The sequence below is a fragment of the Lepus europaeus genome, chromosome 16 (genome assembly GCF_033115175.1).
Source record: "Lepus europaeus isolate LE1 chromosome 16, mLepTim1.pri, whole genome shotgun sequence".
NCBI classification, from domain to species: domain Eukaryota; kingdom Metazoa; phylum Chordata; class Mammalia; order Lagomorpha; family Leporidae; genus Lepus; species Lepus europaeus.
This window is the reverse complement of record NC_084842.1, coordinates 56,455,038-56,473,280: the sequence shown is the minus strand read 5'-3', so window position 1 is coordinate 56,473,280 and position 18,243 is coordinate 56,455,038. Positions and strand designations below refer to the sequence as shown.

The following is an 18,243-nucleotide window of genomic DNA, read 5'->3' as shown; positions in this document are numbered from 1 at the left end:
AAATAAATAAAAAAGTCTTTAAGGGGGGGGGCTATTTTATTTATTTGAAAGGCAGGGTTAGAACTAGAGCGAGAGTGAGAGAGAGAGAGAGAGAGAGAAAGAAAGAGAGAGGGAGGGAGGGAGAGGGAGAAAGATAGTGAGATAGCGATAGTGAGATAGTTCTTCCATCCTCTGGTTCACATCAGCCAGGACTGGGCCAGGCTGAAGCTAGGAGCCAGGAGCTTCATCCAGGTCTCCTATGTTGGTGCAGGGGCCCAAGCATATGGGTCATCCTTTGCTGCTTTCCCAGGCACATTAGCAGGGAGCTGGATTGGAAGTGGAGCAGCTGGGACTTGAACTGGTGCCTGTATAGGATGCTGTCATTGCAGATGGCAGTTTAACCAGCTGCAGCACAGCTCTGAACCCCAGATTTTTATTTTTTTATTTTTTAAAGATTTTATGCATTTATTTATTGAGAAGTAGAATCTATATCATCTTTTTATGTAAAATGCCATCTTTGGATTGATCTTTAAAAGCTATACAGATCTGCTGTATTCTTTTAAGATGAGAATCTACATAGTTGCTTTTATCTGCCTTTAGTAATCTTTTTAAGCACACAAACCATATACACTTTGTTTAAATAAATTAAACATTTGTCTTTCTCCAGTGATCTAGAACAGCTTCGAAAAATCAGAAGACGAAGTCCCCATGAAGATACCGAGTCCTTTACTGTGTACTTGAGATCAGATGTGGAGGCAAAGTAAGAACATACTCTTGTGGAATAAAAGTACAAACCAAATATAGGATTTATATGAATAAATTTTAGACAGATTCAGACTTTTTCAGATAGAATTGGCTTTTTTTTTTTTTGAGAGTAGAAGTGAAGTTTTATTTAAAGAAGAAAAAGACTCCAAACAAACAGAAGGGCTAGTAGTAAGAAAGACCAAGCCCCAGATAGAATATTTTAAAATCAATGTTTTTGTATTTGCAAATTTGTTTACCTGGGAGTTACCTGTAAACTGAACACATATTGTAATTTATAAGAAAATTTAGTGTTGCATTTACTCACATTTTCAGATTTGATTTAGAAAAGTTGCTCAAGTGCTCTATATTTTTCCAAAAGGGACTTACGCTTTATTATAAAATTCTCATATATAGTTCATATGTAGATTTTGAATATGATTATGTTAAAGTCATTGAAAGTGTGCATTGCTGCTGACCACTTGTGTATGCACAGATCTTTGGAAGTTTGGGGAAGCCCTGAAGCTCTTGCCAGAGAAAAAAAACTACGTAAGGAAGCAGAAATAGAATATAGAGAACGTAAGTATATTCCATTTCAAATTTAGTTAATTGAGAAGTGACTCATAGGTAAGGACTGTGCCTATGGCAACTATGTGCTCTGTGGTACTTGCACACCTCTCAGCCTTGGCCCTATTGGTTAGAGCAAATACCAGTTCCTATATTGGGATTCAGTTATTTCACAAAACACAGGATGCTTTATTTTTTTTCCCCTGTAGCATTTTAAAGATGAGAGGAAGAGAAGGTACAGGTTGTAGTTTCTATAAGATATATGACTATTAAAACAAATGAAAATGATAGAATGGACAGTAACTGATTTTTTACAGAAAAATCTATTAATTCAGCTACCACTTTAAATAATTTCTCAGATGTTTGACAGACACCTACTATGAACAATAAACTTTGCTTGGTGGCTTTGAGTCCTGGCTATTCTACTTCCCAGCCATAGATTTACTCTACAAATGCCTACAATAGCTGGGGTGGGCCAGACTGAAGCCAGGAGTCAGACACTTAATCTGGGTTTCCTGCATGGGTACAGGGACCCAGATACTTAACTCTTCATCTGCTGTTTCTCTGGGTATGCATTAGCAAGAAACTAGAATTGAGGATAAAGCTTGTGACTTGAACCCAAGAACTTCAGTATGGGATGCAGGTTTCTCATGCAGTGGCTTAATCACTGTGCCAAATATCTGTACGTCTTGTGTTTTTAAAAATGAAGAATTTGGGACCAGCTTTGTGGTATAATGGATTAAACTGTTGCCTTCAATGCTGGCATTCGATATGGGCACTGGTTCAAGTCTCAGCTGCTCCACTTCTAATCCAGCTCCTTCCTAATGTGTCTGGGAAAGCTGTGGGAGATGGCTCAGGTCCTTGGACCCCCGCTACCCCTGTGGGAGACTTGGAAGATGCTCCTGGCCCCTGGCTTTGGCCTGTTCCTGTCCTGGCCATTGTGGCCATTTGGGGAGTGAATCAGCAAATAGAAGATCTCTCTCTCTGTCTCTCTCCTTTTCCATCTCTCTGTCTCTGTAACTCTGCCTTTCAAATAAATAAAATAAATCTTTAAAAAAATGAAAAATTTGCCCGGCGCCGTGGCTCACTAGGCTAATCCTCTGCCTGCGGCTCTAGCACCCCAGTTTCTAGTCCCGGTCGGGGCGCCGGATTCTGTCCCAGTTGCTCCTCTTCCACCAGCTCTCTGCTGTGGCCCAGGAGTGCAGTGAAGGATGGCCCCAGTGCTTGGGCCCTGCACCCGCATGGGAGACCAGCACCTGGCTCCTGGCTTCGGATCAGCGCGGTGCACTGGCCGCAGCATGCCGGCCGCAGCGGCCATTGGAGGGTGAACCAATGGAAAAGGAAGGCCTTTCTCTCTGTCTCTCTCTCTCACTGTCCACTCTGCCTGTCAAAATTTTAAAAAATGAAAAATTCGTTTTCATATTAGGTTTAAATAACTCTTTTTTTTTTTGTTGTTAAAGATTTATTTATTTATTTGAAAGTCAGAGTTACACAGAGAGAGGAGAGGCAGGGAGAAAGAGAGGTCTTCCATCCGATGGTTCACTCCCCAGAGCCAGGAGCTTCTTCTGGGTCTCCCACACGGGTGCGGGGCCCCAAGGACTTGGGCCATCTTCTACTGCTTTCCCAGGCCATAGCAGAGAGCTGGATCGGAAGTGGAGCAGCTGAGTCTTGAACCGGTATCCATATGGGATGCCAGTGCTTCAGGCCAGGGCGTTAACCCGCTGTGCCACAGCGCCAGCCTCAATAACTCATTTTTTAAATAACTGGTATTGAGAAAAGAATCTTACCAAATTGACTGTACCTCAGTCCAGGTACTCCCACCTCCTTTTTTCATTTGGTAAAAACTACATATAAGACAGAATTTACCATCTTAACTATTTTTTAATGTATAGTTCAAAAGTGTTAAGTATATTCACATTGTTGTGAAGTAGATTTTCAGAGCCTTTTTGTCTTGCAAAATTGAAGCTATACCCATTAAATAACCACTGACTCTTTTCCCCTCACCTTAACCTCTTTGGCAACAACCATTTTGCTTTTTTTTTCCTGTGAATTTGAGTACTTCGGATAACTCATAAGAAGAATTTTTTCATCCATTATTCCCCTGGATTATTTCACTTAGCAAATTATCTGCAAGATTATTGCATCTTGTAGCACGTGTGATGATTTCTTTCCTTTTTAAGGCCAGATAATATTCCATTGTATGTGTCTTCCACGTTTTCTTTATCCATTCATCCATCAATGGATGTTTGGGTTGTTTCTCCTCTTGATTGTTGTAATAGTGCTACTGTGAGCAAAGTGTGCAAATAACTCTGCAAGGCCCTATTTTCTATTCTTTTGGATACATGTGATTACTAGATTATATGGTAATTCCATTTTTAATGTTTTAAATTATCTCCATCCTGTTTTGTATATTTTGTAAAATGATTGCACTATTTTATGTTCCTATAAACAGTACACAAGGGTTCTTCACATCCTTGCCAACACTTGTTCTTTTTTTTTTTTTTTTAATGATTTTGTTTATTTGAAAGAGAGAGTTACAGAGAGGTAGAGGCAGAGAGAGAGAAAAAGAGAGAGAAATGTCTTCCATCCACTGGTTCACTCCCCAGATGGCCGCAATGGCCAGAGCTATGCTGATTCGAAGGCAAGAGCCAGGAGCTTCTCCCAGGTCTCCCACACAGGTGCAGGGGCCCAAGGACTTGGACCATCTTCTGCTGCTTTCCCAGGCCATAGCAGATAGCTGGATCGGAAGTGGAATAGCCAGGACTTGAACCATTGCCAATATGGGATACTGGCACTGCAAGCAACAGCTTTACCTGCTACACCACTGCATTCCCCCCGCCTTTTTTTAGTAGTAGCCACCCTAATGGTGTGGGGTAATATCTCATTGTGGTTTCTATTTGTAATTCTTTGACAGTTATGATGTTAGGCATCTTTTCATGTGTTTCCTATTTGCATATCTTTGGAGAAATGTCTATTGAAATCCCCCCCCACTTGGGGTTGCAAGTCTATATTTCCTATAATTTGATATGATTGCTGGGAGCTAGCAGAGCATATTTAACTTAGTGTTTTGGGGCTGGCGCTGTGGCGTAGCAGGTAAAGCCGCCGCCTGCAGTGCTGGCATCCCATATGGGCGCCGGTTCAAGTCTGGCTGCTCTACTTCCTATCCAGCTCTCTGCTATGGCATGGGAAAGCACTAGGAGATCACCCAAGCCTTTGGGCCCCTGCACCCACGTGGGAGACACAGAAGAAGCTCCAGGCTCCTGGCTTCGGATAAGTGCAGCTCCGGCCACTGCGGCCAATTGGAGAGTGAACCAGTGGAACGGAAGACCTCTCTCTCTCTGCCTCTCCTTCTCTCTGTGTAACTCTGACTTTCAAGTAAAATAAATGAATATTTAAAAAAAATTAACATAATATTTAAGAGAATAACTGTGTTAGTCTAAACTGTGACTAGTTAAGAATATGTATTAACTAAATTCATTTTGTAATTCTTATAGGGCTATTTAGAAACCAAAAAATATTAAGAGAATATCGAGATTTCTTGGGAAATACCAAGGTAAGGAAATCTTTGTAATAAGTGTGTATGAATTTGACTACTTTAGAACTCTCATATACTAGTAAAATCCTGATATTAATCTATTGTGAATTCTAGCATGTCTGTGATCTTAATTCGATTTTCTTGAGCACACTGGAATTTACTGAATTATAGTCTGTTCATTTCTGATTTTCTTCAAATTTTAAAAATTGGAGTAAATTTTCTTTAAATTATAACCATGTATGAACCTTAAGCATGTAGCCATAGATGAAGACTTTATTTTCTAAAATTTTAGTAGGATTTCTCTCATGTATACCCTGAATTTTCTTTTTGCTCTCTAGTGCTACTTCTAACTCTGCTTTAATATTCATGCTGCCAATTTCTGCTTGTACCAATAAATTTTACACAGTTGTTTGAATTGTCTTTTCTTTATTATGTGATTGTACAAAATGAATAGACACTCAATATTGTTTGCTTTACTGAATTTACGTAGTATATTCACTCTCCCACTATTTGAAATGTTACTGTAACATTATCTTCTCTCTTACCAAATTCTTAGAGCCTCACTATTCACTCCTCAGCTGTTGACATTGCTTCATACTCCATGCAAAAAATATATGTAAAGTAATTTGTAAAAATACATCATCTTTCATCATTAAAGTTACTAACTTAATTCACATATATACCAGAATGTTCTGCTTTTCTTGTTACTAGAAGGAAGTTAATATCAGGACACATATAGAAAGTTTATCCTTATCATCTCACAACCTTTTCTCTCCTGATCTTTGTCTGGTTGGGCATTCATGATCACCACTCCACTGAAATGGCTCACTAGCACTTCCAAAGTGCTAAGCAACCTATGTCTAGAGTTACCTTTCCATCCATTTAAACTTGACTAGAAGGGCTCTTCTATTAAGAAGTTAATCCTGGCTGGTGCTGCGGCTACTAGGCTAATCCTCCGCCTGTGGCACCAGCACCCCGGGTTCTAGTCCCATTTGGGGCACCGGTTCTTTCCCGGTTACTGCTCTTCCAGTTCAGCTCTCTCCTGTGGCCCGGGAAGGCAGTGGAGGATGGCTCAGGTGCTTGGGCACTGCACCTGAATGGGAGACCAGGAAGAAGCACCTGGCTCCTGGCTTCCGATCGGCGTGGCGGCCATTTGGGAGGTGAACCAATGGAAGGAAGACCTTTCTCTCTGTCTCTCTCTCTATTTTTTTTAACTTTTATTTAATAAATATAAATTTCCAAAGGATTCTCTCTTAAACCTACTGTTTACCTACCTCATTAAACTTAGCCTATTGAGACCAGTAGAAGGAGAGGAAATCTTTGTGTAAGAGGCAGCAGTATGGAGGTGAAGGCTGAATCCTCTTCATGGAAATTAGAGAAGGTAGGAAGACGTATTCAAGGGTCCACTACCTTGTGTTCCTCCTCCTTGGAACACCTTGTTCTCAGGGGGTGCGAGATAATCTTTTCTAGTTTTGAAACAAAACTCTTTGTTAATTCCTCCTCCTCTCTCTCCTTTGCAGAGGGTTCTCCTTTATTCAACCTCCAAGTATTAGAAATTAGTTATGGACCCTTTCTGTACTTCAAATCCATTAGCAAATCTCATTGGTATTTTCTGTAAATAGATTCTTAGTGTGACTGCTTCTCTCCATGTGCCTTATTGAAACCTTAGTCTAATCAGCTTCTATCTAGTGTACCCTTCTAACTGATCTCTCCACCTTTTGCTTTTTGTCTACACTTAAACTGCACCTTTCAAAAACATAAATCAATCAGATGATGTCAGGTTTCTAATTAAAATCATCCAGTGCTTCATTCTGACATTAGAATAAAATTCAAACTCCCTGGTATAGTCTACAAACTCTTGTAGTATATGGCTTCTTTCTACTTCTCTGTCCTCAGTTCCTTCCATTTTCCTTGCTTTCTATGCCTTACCTTCAGGCTTCTCTTTGTCTTTTGTCCACACCAAGCTTCACTTAGTACATACTCTGCCTAAAACATTATTCCACACTCTTTTCTGTTTGCTTCCTTCTGATGATTAGTCCTCTCCCTGATTCTTCTGACTAAAATAAAAATAATCCCTACCACGTCCTCTGTTTTCCACCACATTATGTGTCTCTCTTAGTGCTGTTTTATTTCCTTTATTGTTTATGGATTTATTCTTTGTCTTGTACTGGAGGGTAAAAGTTATGCAGTTGGGGACCCTATCTTGTTTACTGTTGTACCCGCCCCAGCATCTAAAACAGTACCAGAAGGCTACATAGTACTTGTATTTTAAGTATTTCCTGAACAAAAGATGAAAAAGTACTTTAATAGAAATGTAGGATGCAGTAGTAAATTTGTTGCATGGTGAGTATTTCTGTGTGGATGATCAAAAATTGCTGACATTTAGCCAGATATGAAAGAAGATTGATAAAAATTGGGTAGATTTTGGTGGAAGGTAGTAGCATTCCAGGGAGAGGAAAGAAAATCCATAAAAAAGTAGATATTCAAGAAACAACAAAAGAAAATTTAACTCGAGAAAAATATTTTCCCTGAATATGATTCTCTGTTGTTTTATTATCTTTGTTTTGATCACTTCTGCCAAACAAATGCATTATTTTTGCGTGTGGTTATTCATCTGCGGAGAGCAGTCAGGAGTTAAATAGAACAGCAAACTTGTTGACTTTGGTTGTTCCTGTTTAAAAAGTGAATATGTTGCTCTAGAAATGAAAAAATTTTTGAGTATATAGATTTTGTTCGGTTCAATATGTTTTTATCATTTTATTAAAATGGTTTCTAGGGAGCAGACTTGGATCCTTTTTAAAAGTATCAAGGTTGGCCAGCGCCGCGGCTCAATAGGCTAATCCTCCACCTTGCGGCGCTGGCACACCGGGTTCTAGTCCCGGTCAGGGCGCTGGATTCTGTCCCAGTTGCCCCTCTTCCAGGCTAGCTCTCTGCTGTGGCCCGGGAGTGCAGTGGAGGATGGCCCAAGTGCTTGGGCCCTGTACCCCATGGGAGACCAGGATAAGCACCTGGCTCCTGCCTTCGGATCAGCGCGGTGCGCCGGCCACGGCGGCCATTGGAGGGTGAACCAATGGCAAAGGAAGACCTTTCTCTCTGTCTCTCTCTCTCTCTCACTGTCCACTCTGCCTGTCCAAAAAAAAAAAAAAAAAAAGTATCAAGGTCATGAATTACAAGGTTACAAAATAAAGTTCTGGAAAATGATCCAAATGTGTTTTCAATTTCCATCTTCACACTTTTTAAAAGAGAAAATTTTGGAGAAAAATATTTCACTCAGTAAACTTAGTTGTTCTGAGGTTTTGACAGAGGGGGAATTTTTGGGTTTGTCAGGGCTCCTTTTGTGGTGCTTTTCTGGGAAGTTTTGCAAGATTTTGTTTTTGTTTTTTATAGCCACGCTCTGGAACAGCATCAGTATTCTTTAAGGGACCAGGAAAAGTGGTGATGGTTGCCATTTGCATGTAAGTACTGAAAAACAAGCCCTTTAAATGTCAGTGTGTTCTTTTTAATATGTATATTCTTTGAATATGTAAGTTCATTACTTGGTAGCTAGCTCAGAGTTAGAAGTTTATATTGTTTTACAAGGAAGTTGAAGAAGTCTTCATTAGTTTTAATAAAAGGGGTGGGAGAGAAGTATGAGTCCATATAGACACCTGTGCTTGTGCTGTGTGTATTTTTAATGTAGTTTGGATCTAAGAATATTTGCTGCCAGGGGCAGGTGTTCTGGCACAATGGGTTAGACCACTGCCTGGAGCATCAGAAAGCTGTTCTGAGTCCCTGCGACTCCATTTCCTGTCTAGCTTCCTACTAATGTGTCTGGGGAGGCAGTGGATAATGGCTCAAGTACTTGAGTTCCTGCCACCCAGAAGAGAGACCTGGATAGAGTTCATGGCTCCCGGTTTTGGCCTGGTCCAGTCTTGCCTGTTGAATGAACCAGTATTTGAAAGAGTGCGCTCTCTCTCTCTCTCTCTTTTTTCAAATAAAGTTTTTAAGATTTTTTTAAAAATTTTATTTGAAAGAGTAACAGAGAGAGAGAGAGAGAGTGAGAGAGAGAGATCTTCTGTCTGCTGGTTCACTCCCCAAATGGCTGAAGCCAGGAGCCTGGAGTGTCTTCTGGTTCTCTCACATGGGTGCAGGGGTCCAAGCACTTGGATCATCTTTTGCTGCGTTCCTAAGGCATTAGCAGGGAGCTAGATCAGAAGTTACTTTGACCAAGGTTGTTTTTCAAGTAACTAAAACAGCTTGAGTTATAGCTACTGAAGAATATTTTTGTGCTTATTTTTCTCCCACTTACCCTGGAAGAACATAGTTGATAGTGTACCTCTTTCATCTTCTTTCTGTTTTCTTGATTCCTATTGTTTTGTCTGTTATTCGCTTTGCTGATTAATATATTTTAAGATACAAGAAGGTATATAGTTCAGGTATTTAGCCTAGCGGTTAAGACACTGGTTAAGGTGTCCACATCCCAGTGAGTACCTGGGTCCAATTCCTGGCTCCGGCTCCTGGTTCCAGCTTCCTACTAATGCAGACCCTGAGAGGCAGCAGTGATGACTTACATAATTGGGTTTCTCACCCCTATGGGAGACTGGATTGCACTCTGGCTTCCTGTGCCTGCCTCAGCTGCTGTATTTGGGGAATGCACCAGCAGGTTGGAGCTTTGTCTCTGCCTCTCAAATAAGTACAAATTTTAAGAAAACAAATTTTAAGAAAATGTGTCAGATACTGTGTTAGGATCTGGAAATATAAAATTCGATACATAATTCTTTAAGGATTAAAGGGTTACTAAGCTAGAGGAACGCACTTACAATAAGGCAGACAAGGGAAGGATGATGATATATTAATTAGGATTGTGGTGGTACACTTGGAGAGACATGGACATGTTCCAGAAGTGTTTAGAAGGTATGGACAAAGGTGGGCCCAGGGTTCTGACTTGGACAATTGGAAAGTTATTGTACCATTTAGTGAGAGAAGCATTGTAGAGAGGGAGCAGAGAAAATGATGAGTTCATGTTTGAGTTTGAGGTGTCTGTAGGCTCCCTGGTAGAGATGGCCATAAGGATTAGTTCTTTTGCCAGGAAAACAGAGGTAGGCATTACAGTTTCCCTTATTAGAGGAATATAAATAAACTGCTTAGCATGGTACCTGGTAGTAATATGTACTTAATAAGTCGATGTGTATTATTAATATATATCGATCTGAAACTCAGGAGGGTGACCTAAGATAGAGATTTAGTGTCAAGAATTATTAGTATATAGATGATAATTAAAGTCATTGAACAGTTAAGATCACTTAGGGAATGTGTATATACTATGAGAAAGAAAAAGCCTTTAGGAAAAAAGAAAATAGCCACACCGCCTTGCTAAATTTAAGGACTGAGTAGAGGAAAAAAGGCCTGCAGAGGAGACAGAAGGAAAGCCACGAAGCCGAGGAAAGATGGGTTTGAAGGGGAAAAATGCAAATGCTTCTGAGAGGTTAAGGAAAATGCTTCATTGTTTCCAGGAATTTAAGTGCAAGGAATGGTTGATAGTATTGGTAAGAACAATCTAAGAGGGTATTTGAAAGGGGGAAACATGAATTGAAGTCACGTACAGTAAGGAAGACTGAAACAGCAAGAATAGATATTTTTTTCAAGACTGTCTGAAGTAGAGAAGCAGGGACAAGGGTAATTGGAAGCAGTTGGAGATGTATAGATTCCCTGTGATAGGAGTCGTAGTAAAACACGGTAATGACTGGTACAGTGCCTATGGTAAATCGTCATTACTGTTGAAATCTGAGCAGCGAGCTCCCCTAGAGCCAGCCATGTTTACTTCAGCATCTAGGTCTTCTAGGATGACCCTGAGACTGCTTGCTCAGACTTTTGCCTTCACCCTGGCATCCGTCTGTGTGAGTAACAGACCCTCACTGAAGTCTCGCCTGTGACATTGTCCTGCTGCACAGTGTCAAGTGCAGATCCTCTCTTCCACCTAAAGTACAGAATTTCTCTTTTTAATTTTATTATGTCCAAATACAGAGCACCCTGTGTCCTCATTAGTTCTCAAATTGTACTTATGTAGTTTGCTTACATATAGGATGCCTCTTCGTTTGAGTTCTTAACGGCACCATAATCTTTGTACTTTGCACTTTTGTTGCCTAAATTCAAGGTCTTTATAGGCAAAGGATTCTTCTTAAATTACTTTCAACAGAATGTAGTATATAAGTCAATTAAATAAGCTTTTGGTGGAAATTTTTAATCCAAACCTATGCTTAATTATTTTCTTTTTCTCTCCTAGAAATGGATTAAACTGCTTCTTTAAGTTTCTTGCCTGGATTTATACGGGGTCAGCAAGTATGTTCTCAGAAGCTATACATTCATTATCTGATACTTGTAATCAGGTGAGGATAAAAGTATTTTTTTAAAGATTTATTTATTTATTTGAAGGGCAAAGTTGCAGAGAGACAGAGGCAGAGGCAGAGAGAGAGAGAGAGAAAGGTTTTCCATCCGCTGGTTCACTCCCCAAATGGCCACAATGCCTCGAGCTGAGCTGATCCGAAGCCAGGAGTCAGGAGCTTCTTCTTGGTCTCCCATGTGGGTGCAGGGGCCCAAGGACTTGGACCATCTTCAGCTGCTTTCCCAGGCCATAGCAGAGAGCTGGATTGGAAGTGGAGCAGCTGGGACTCAAACTGGCGCCCATATGGGATGCTGGCACTGCAGGCGGCAGCTTTACCTACTACAACACAGCACCGAGTTAAATAATTTTAAAACAATTTTCTCTTAGGCTTTAGTCTAAAAGTTGATCTGTTTAAAAACAATGATTTTGTAGTTAGCTTGTCAAAGAGAATTGAACTTTACTTTTGAATGATAAAGTACTTTTAAGTATGATCAGATATTTTAAAGCAGGATATTAGTCTTTAGAACTTCCTACAATGGGATGGGCAGTATATGCTTACTTTTTTTCTTTTTCTTTTTGACAGGCAGAGTTAGACAGTGAGAGAGAGAGACAGAGAGAAAGGTCTTCCTTTCCGTTGGTTCACTCCCCCAAATGGCCACTACAGCTGGCGCGCTGCGGCTGTCGTGCTGCAGCCGGTGCCACGCCGATCTGAAGCCAGGAGCCAGGTGCTTCCTCCTGGTCTCCTATGTGGGTGCAGGGCCCAAGCACTGGGGCCATCCTCCACTGCCTTTCTGGGCCATAGCAGAGAGCTGGACTGGAAGAGGAGCAACCAGGACAGAATCTGATGCCCCAACCAGGACTAGAACCCGGGGTGCCAGTGCCGCAGGCGGAGGATTAGCCAAGTGAGCTGCAGCGCCAACCAGTATATGCTTATTAGTCACTAAGTGTTCTGGGACAGATTTTTATATAGGAAATTTATTTGTTTATTTGAAAGGCAGAGTAACGGGGTGAGGGGGTGGGAAAAGAAGGGGAGAGAGAGAGATCTTCCATTTGCTGGTTCACTCCCCAAATGGCCACAACTGCCAGAGCTGGCCTATCTGAAGCCAGGAGCCAGGAGCTTCTTCCGTGTCTCCCACATGGGTGCAGGAGCCCAAGAACTTGGGCCATGTTCTGCTGTTTTCCCAGATGCATTAGTAGGGAGCTGGATCGGGAGTAGCCAGCGCTCGAACTGGTACCCATATGGGATGCCAGCGCTGCAGACAGTGGCTTTGCCTGCTGTGCCACACCGCCGGCCCCAAGATTTTTAAATTGAGTAGAAATTTTGTCTTTAATATAACTTCTTAAAGATTACAAGAACAGGCTGGCACTGCGGCTCAATAGGCTAATCCTCCGCCTGCGGCACCGGCACACTGGGTTCTAGTCCCGGTCGGGGTGCCGGATTCTGCCCCGGTTGCCCCTCTTCCAGGCCAGCTCTCTGCTGTGGCCCGGGAGTGCAGTGGAGGATGGCCCAAGTGCTTGGGCCCTGCACCCCATGGGAGACCAGGAGAAGCACCTGCCTCCTGCCTTCGGATCAGTGTGTGGTGCGCCGGCCGCAGCGCACCGGCCATGGCGGCCATTGGAGGGTGAACCAACAGCAAAAGGAAGACCTTTCTCTCTGTCTCTCTCTCACTGTCCACTCTGCCTGTCAAAAAAAACCATGTGATTAATGAAAATACTTCCATATTAGATTAGTAGTTTGAATTACTTTCCTTGAATTTGAAAATGAACTGAAATTTTTTAAAAAATTAAAATACCTTTTAAATCCTCTTAGCCCCCAGTTGTGAATTCTAGAAACCCAAGCCTTCTTAAAAGACAATACAAATTTGTACTTGGGTATCATTTCCCAGTTTGAAGAGGTAGCGTATTAAAGGAATACTTTTTCAAGCCGGCGCCGCGGCTCACTAGGCTAATCCTCCGCCTTGCGGCGCCGGCACACCAGGTTCTAGTCCTGGTCGGGGCACCGGTCCTGTCTCGGATGCCTGTCTTCCAGGCCAGCTCTCTGCTGTGGCCAGGGAGTGCAGTGGAGGATGGCCCAAGTACTTGGGCCCTGCACCCCCATGGGAGACCAGGAGAAGCACCTGGCTCCTGCCATTGGATCAGCGCAGTGCGCCAGCCACAGCGCGCCAACTGCTGCGGCCATTGGAGGGTGAACCAACGGCAAAGGAAGACCTTTCTCTCTGTCTCTCTCTCTCCTTGTCCACTCTGCCTGTCCAAAAAAAAAAAAAGAATACTTTTTCAGTGTTTACTTATTTATACTCCTGTTGTGTAGGAACAGGTTTAGAAGAACTTATAGTGAAAGACACAGATAAGGGTATTTAAGACAGCATTAAAATGATCAGGAACAAGAACAGTATTAACTAAAAATTAGATCTGGAAACTTATTTAACTCATTGGCAAATGGATTAAGACCCTTTGTAAAAGTAAGGAAAGAAGACAAATATTTGCCATTAGTACTAACAACCTTTCTCTTGAGTTGAATTTTTATATTAAATAACTTAGCAACAACTGTCTATATAATAATTTACCAGTTGTCATATGGGGTGGGAGAAGAGGGGCTAGGGCGAGATATATAACACATAAGCTTGTTTTCCTGAAAGCTTATCTGAACATAGGAAAATGAAAATGCAGAAATATTTGGACATATGGGCAAGGAGATACATATAAAGCTATTAATTTCTACATTAGCTGTTATGTAAAACACTGAAGATAATTTTTAAGGGTCTGTACCTTGAAATACTATTCAGGAATGTAAATGAATTTGATGGATAACTAAACTGATGTGGAATAATAACCATGATAAATAAGGTACAAAAATCAAGTTGCAGAATATTATGTGTAGAACTTCTATTTTCAGCCATGATGGCATAAAAGGGACTGAATTTAGTCTTTTGCTGGAAAACTAAACAAAATATATGAAACAATAGTTTTCCTTTTTTTTTTTTTTTTTAATTTTTGACAGGCAGAGTGGATAGTGAGAGAGAGAGAGAGACAGAGAGAAAGGTCTTCCTTTTTGCCGTTGGTTCACCCTCCAATGGCCGCCGCGGTAGCGCGCTGCGTCCGGCGCACTGCACTGATCTGATGGCAGGAGCCAGGTGCTTATTCTGGTCTCCCATGGGGTGCAGGGCCCAAGGACTTGGGCCATCCTCCACTGCACTCCCTGGCCACAGCAGAGAGCTAGCCTGGAAGAGGGGCAACCGGGACAGGATCGGTGCCCCAACCGGGACTGGAACCTGGTGTGCCGGCGCCGCAAGGCGGAGGATTAGCCTAGTGAGCCGCGGCGCCGACCAGTTTTCCTTTTTTTAAAGATTTATTTTTTTTATTTGAAAGAGTTACAGAGAGAGGTAGAGACAGAGAGAGAGTTCTTCCATCTGCTGATTCACTCCCCAGATGGCTGCAATGGCCGGAGCTGCGCCGATCGGAAGCCAGCAGCCAGGAACCAGGAGCTTCTTCCGGGTCTCCCATGCAGGTGTAGGGGCCCAAGCACTTGGGCCATCCTCCACTGCTTTCCCAGACCATAGCAGAGAGCTGGATCAAAAGAGGAACAGCTGGGACTTAAACCAGTGCGATATGGGATGTTGTCGCTTCAAGCCAGGGCGTTAACCTGGTGCGCCACAGCGCCGGCCTCAAAATAGTTTTCTAACATCAGACAGTGGCAGCATAAGACTATGGGGACTGAGAGATAGGAGACACTATTTGAACTCTGATCCCACTGGCTTCTGCTCTGGAAGCACATTCTGGATTGTGGAGCAGAGTGGGAGCTGATTGAGTTGAGAAGACAAGTCAGAGTTCAGGAAGTCTTAACGGGCTAGATATTACAAGGCAGAGATCTATAGAAGAAGAAGCATGACAGACAGAAACTGTGGCTGTCTAGGTAGGAATTTCCTCGAGTTGAGTCTTTGTTGAATGTTAAGTTACAGATTTATGGGCTGTGGTTATGAGCCGGAGCCAAGAACTTCCAGGGAACAGTAAGCTCAGTAATTCTGAGAATCACAGCAGGCTGGATACATTCAAGTTGACACTGACTAAATCTTCATTGGTAAACTCATACATTAGGTAAAGACCACTCCAACTCTGCTTCTCTCCTCGGAGGCATAAACATAGTGAAATTGGTGCTCTTGTACACCTTGTCCTGTGCTTTTGTTGTTCTGTACTGTACATCCTGTTCCTAACTGGCTTTTCTTCCCCCTCCTACTTCATGGTTTGTCTAAGAAGTTTTCCACATCAGTGCAGAAAGCCCTATCCCAACCCTATTTTTCTAAGCTGCTATAGAACTAAATTATGGTTTATCATTTTTTTGAGATTCCCCAATGAGGTATTTTCAGAATACTTTCATGTTTTTGATCTTTATATACAATGATGTTTGAACTCCTTTGGATTCATCTTCTTTTTTTTTTTTGTGGGGGCCAGGGAGGTCTTTTTTTTTTTTTTTTTAAACTTTTATTTAATGAATATAAATTTCCAGTGTACAGCTTATGGATTACAATGGCTTCCCCCTCCCATAACTTCCCTCCCACCCGCAACCCTCCCCTCATCTTCATTTTTTAAGGTAAATATTAGAAATTAGAATAGCTGGGCCATTGGACAGGTTTGTGAGGTTATGCTACATGGAAAATGGAATTAAAATGTTTATTGTAGTTCAAAAACTATTGAAGCCATCAGTTTCTAAATATTAGCATTTTCCATGAACTTTTTGTACATGCCTCCTGGGTCTTTACCCATTGTCAGCTTGTGCTTTTCAGGTTGTCTTTACTCTGTTGTACTCGTCACCTTGCTAATGGTTTACCTTTTTTCTTCTCCATAGGGTTTACTAGCATTGGGCATCAGTAAGTCAGTACAGACACCAGATCCTTCACACCCGTAAGGACACTGCCTTTATTTTGTTTTCGTTTGTTTTGGACATTTAAATGAAAGCAAATGTATTTTGAGAATTTCCTGCAAGTTTTGTGCTTGCAGTTTGGTAAAGATGTGATCATTTCTTCCACTGTCGAATCTAAAATGTGTCAAAGCAAATTCAAGGTATAATTTGGAAAAGGAATTTAAATTATTTTTATGCTTTGTAACATAGGACGGAGTCTTTGTCTTCTCTAATTTTGGTAATTAATAATAAAGCACATATTTTGACCTTTGAATTCTATTTTATTTTGGCACAAGGAAATATATTTCCTGATTTAGACCAATAGCTACTCAATCTAAAGTTTTAGTGATAATGTCTATTAAATATGCACTTATTTTAATCTTACTGTTGTGATTTAGAAATAGTATTCTGGTATTACCTCAAAATTATTTATTTTTAAGATGAGTATTATTTTTAGAATTTTTTAGAATTTATGTCAAATATTTGATATTTTTTTCAGTTGCATCTACTAAACCATCCAAAATATTTGAATTTCACAGGCATCATTTTTTCAACTGGCTTCAGTAATAGATTTCATGAATCTTTAATTTTTTTAAAGATTTGTTCATTTGAAAGCAGAGTGACACAAACACACATACACATGCACAGAGTGAGAGAGAGGGTGATCATCCATCTGCTAGCTTTCTCCCCAAATGGCTACAACAGGTAGGGTTGAGCCTGGCTGAAGCGGGAGCCAGGAACTCCATCTGGGTTGCCTACATGGGTTGCAGGAACTCAAGATCTTGAGGTATTATCTGCTGCTTCCCAGGCATGTTAGAAGGGAGCTGGATCAGAAACAGAGCAGTTGGGACTTGTACCGGCACTCTGTGGGATGTGGGTACAGCATCTGTCCCAAATTTGATGAATCTTAAGGCAAAAATGCACCTTTATTTTTTATAAAGAAGTCTATCTTGAGCTTTACACATGCCTTTCTCTACTTGAACGCAAGGTACTACTGTTTTCTTATAAATAGTGGTATACTCTGAATACTCTGTAACTGTCAGTAAGTTAGTATAGAGCACAGCTCGTTCTCTAGTCTTTTTTTTTTTTTTAAAGATTTCTTTTATTATTTATATGAATTATAGAGAGAGGTAGAGACAGAGAGAGAGGTCTTCCATCTGCTGGTTCACTCCTCAGTTGGCCACAAAGGCCAGAGCTACACCAATCTGAAGCTAGGAGCCAGGAATTTCTTCCAAGGTCTGCCACGTGGGTGCAGGGGCCCAAGGACTTGGGACATCTTGTACTGCTTTTATATACCAGTGATTTGAAAGCAGAGTAAAATTCTTAAATTTCATTTTTGAAGATTTCTTCTTAAGGTATTTTCAGTAATCTACTTTAGTGCTGCCCAGTAGAATTTTCTGTCCTGATGGACATCTTTTATTTATTTATTTATTTATTTTTTTACAGGTAGAGTGGACAGTAAGAGAGAGACAGAGAGAAAGGTCTTCCTTTGCCGTTGGTTCACCCTCCAATGGCTGCCGCAGCGAGTGCGCTGTGGCCAGTGCACCGTGCTAATCCGAAGGCAGGAGCCAGGTACTTCTCCTGGTCTCCCATGGGGTGCAGGGCCCAAGGACCTGGGCCACCCTCCACTGCCTTCCCGGGCCACAGCAGAGAGCTGGGCTGGAAGAGGAGCGACCAGGACAGAATCTGGCACCCTGACCGGTACTAGAACCCAGTGTGCCGGCACCGCAGGTGGAGGATTAGCTTATTGAGCCGCGGCGCCGGCCTGGACATTTTTTTTTTTTAACTTTTATTTAATAAATATAAACTTCCAAAGTGCAGCTTATGGATTACAATGGCTTCCTCCCCCCCCCCCCCCCCCCCCCGCCATAACTTCCCTCCCATCTCCTGCTCCCTCTCCCATGATGGGCATATTTTTCTCGGCCGGCGCCACGGCTCACTAGGCTAATCCTCCACCTGTGGCACCAGCACTCCCGGTTCTAGTCCCAGTTGGGGCACCGGTTCTGTCCCGGTTCCTCCTCTTCCAGTCCAGCTCTCTGCTGTGGCCCGGGAAGGCAGTGGAGGATGGTCCAAGTGCTTGGGCTCCTGCACCCACATGGGAGATCAGGAGAAGCACCTGGCTCCTGGCTTCGGATCGGTGCAGCGCACTAGCCATAGCAGCCATTT

At 42.0% G+C, this 18,243-nt stretch overlaps 1 protein-coding gene across 1 annotated transcript in view; it reads left to right on the top strand.

The window, feature by feature from the left end:
* SLC30A9 (solute carrier family 30 member 9) overlaps nucleotides 1–18,243 on the top strand; it is a 72,931-nt gene that overhangs the window by 30,404 nt on the left and 24,284 nt on the right. The window contains exons 5-10 of the mRNA XM_062213842.1: nucleotides 647–739; nucleotides 1,217–1,299; nucleotides 4,782–4,840; nucleotides 8,210–8,277; nucleotides 11,085–11,187; nucleotides 16,024–16,079. Coding sequence (XP_062069826.1) covers nucleotides 647–739; nucleotides 1,217–1,299; nucleotides 4,782–4,840; nucleotides 8,210–8,277; nucleotides 11,085–11,187; nucleotides 16,024–16,079 — 462 coding nt within the window. The remainder of the gene's footprint in view (nucleotides 1–646; nucleotides 740–1,216; nucleotides 1,300–4,781; nucleotides 4,841–8,209; nucleotides 8,278–11,084; nucleotides 11,188–16,023; nucleotides 16,080–18,243) is intronic.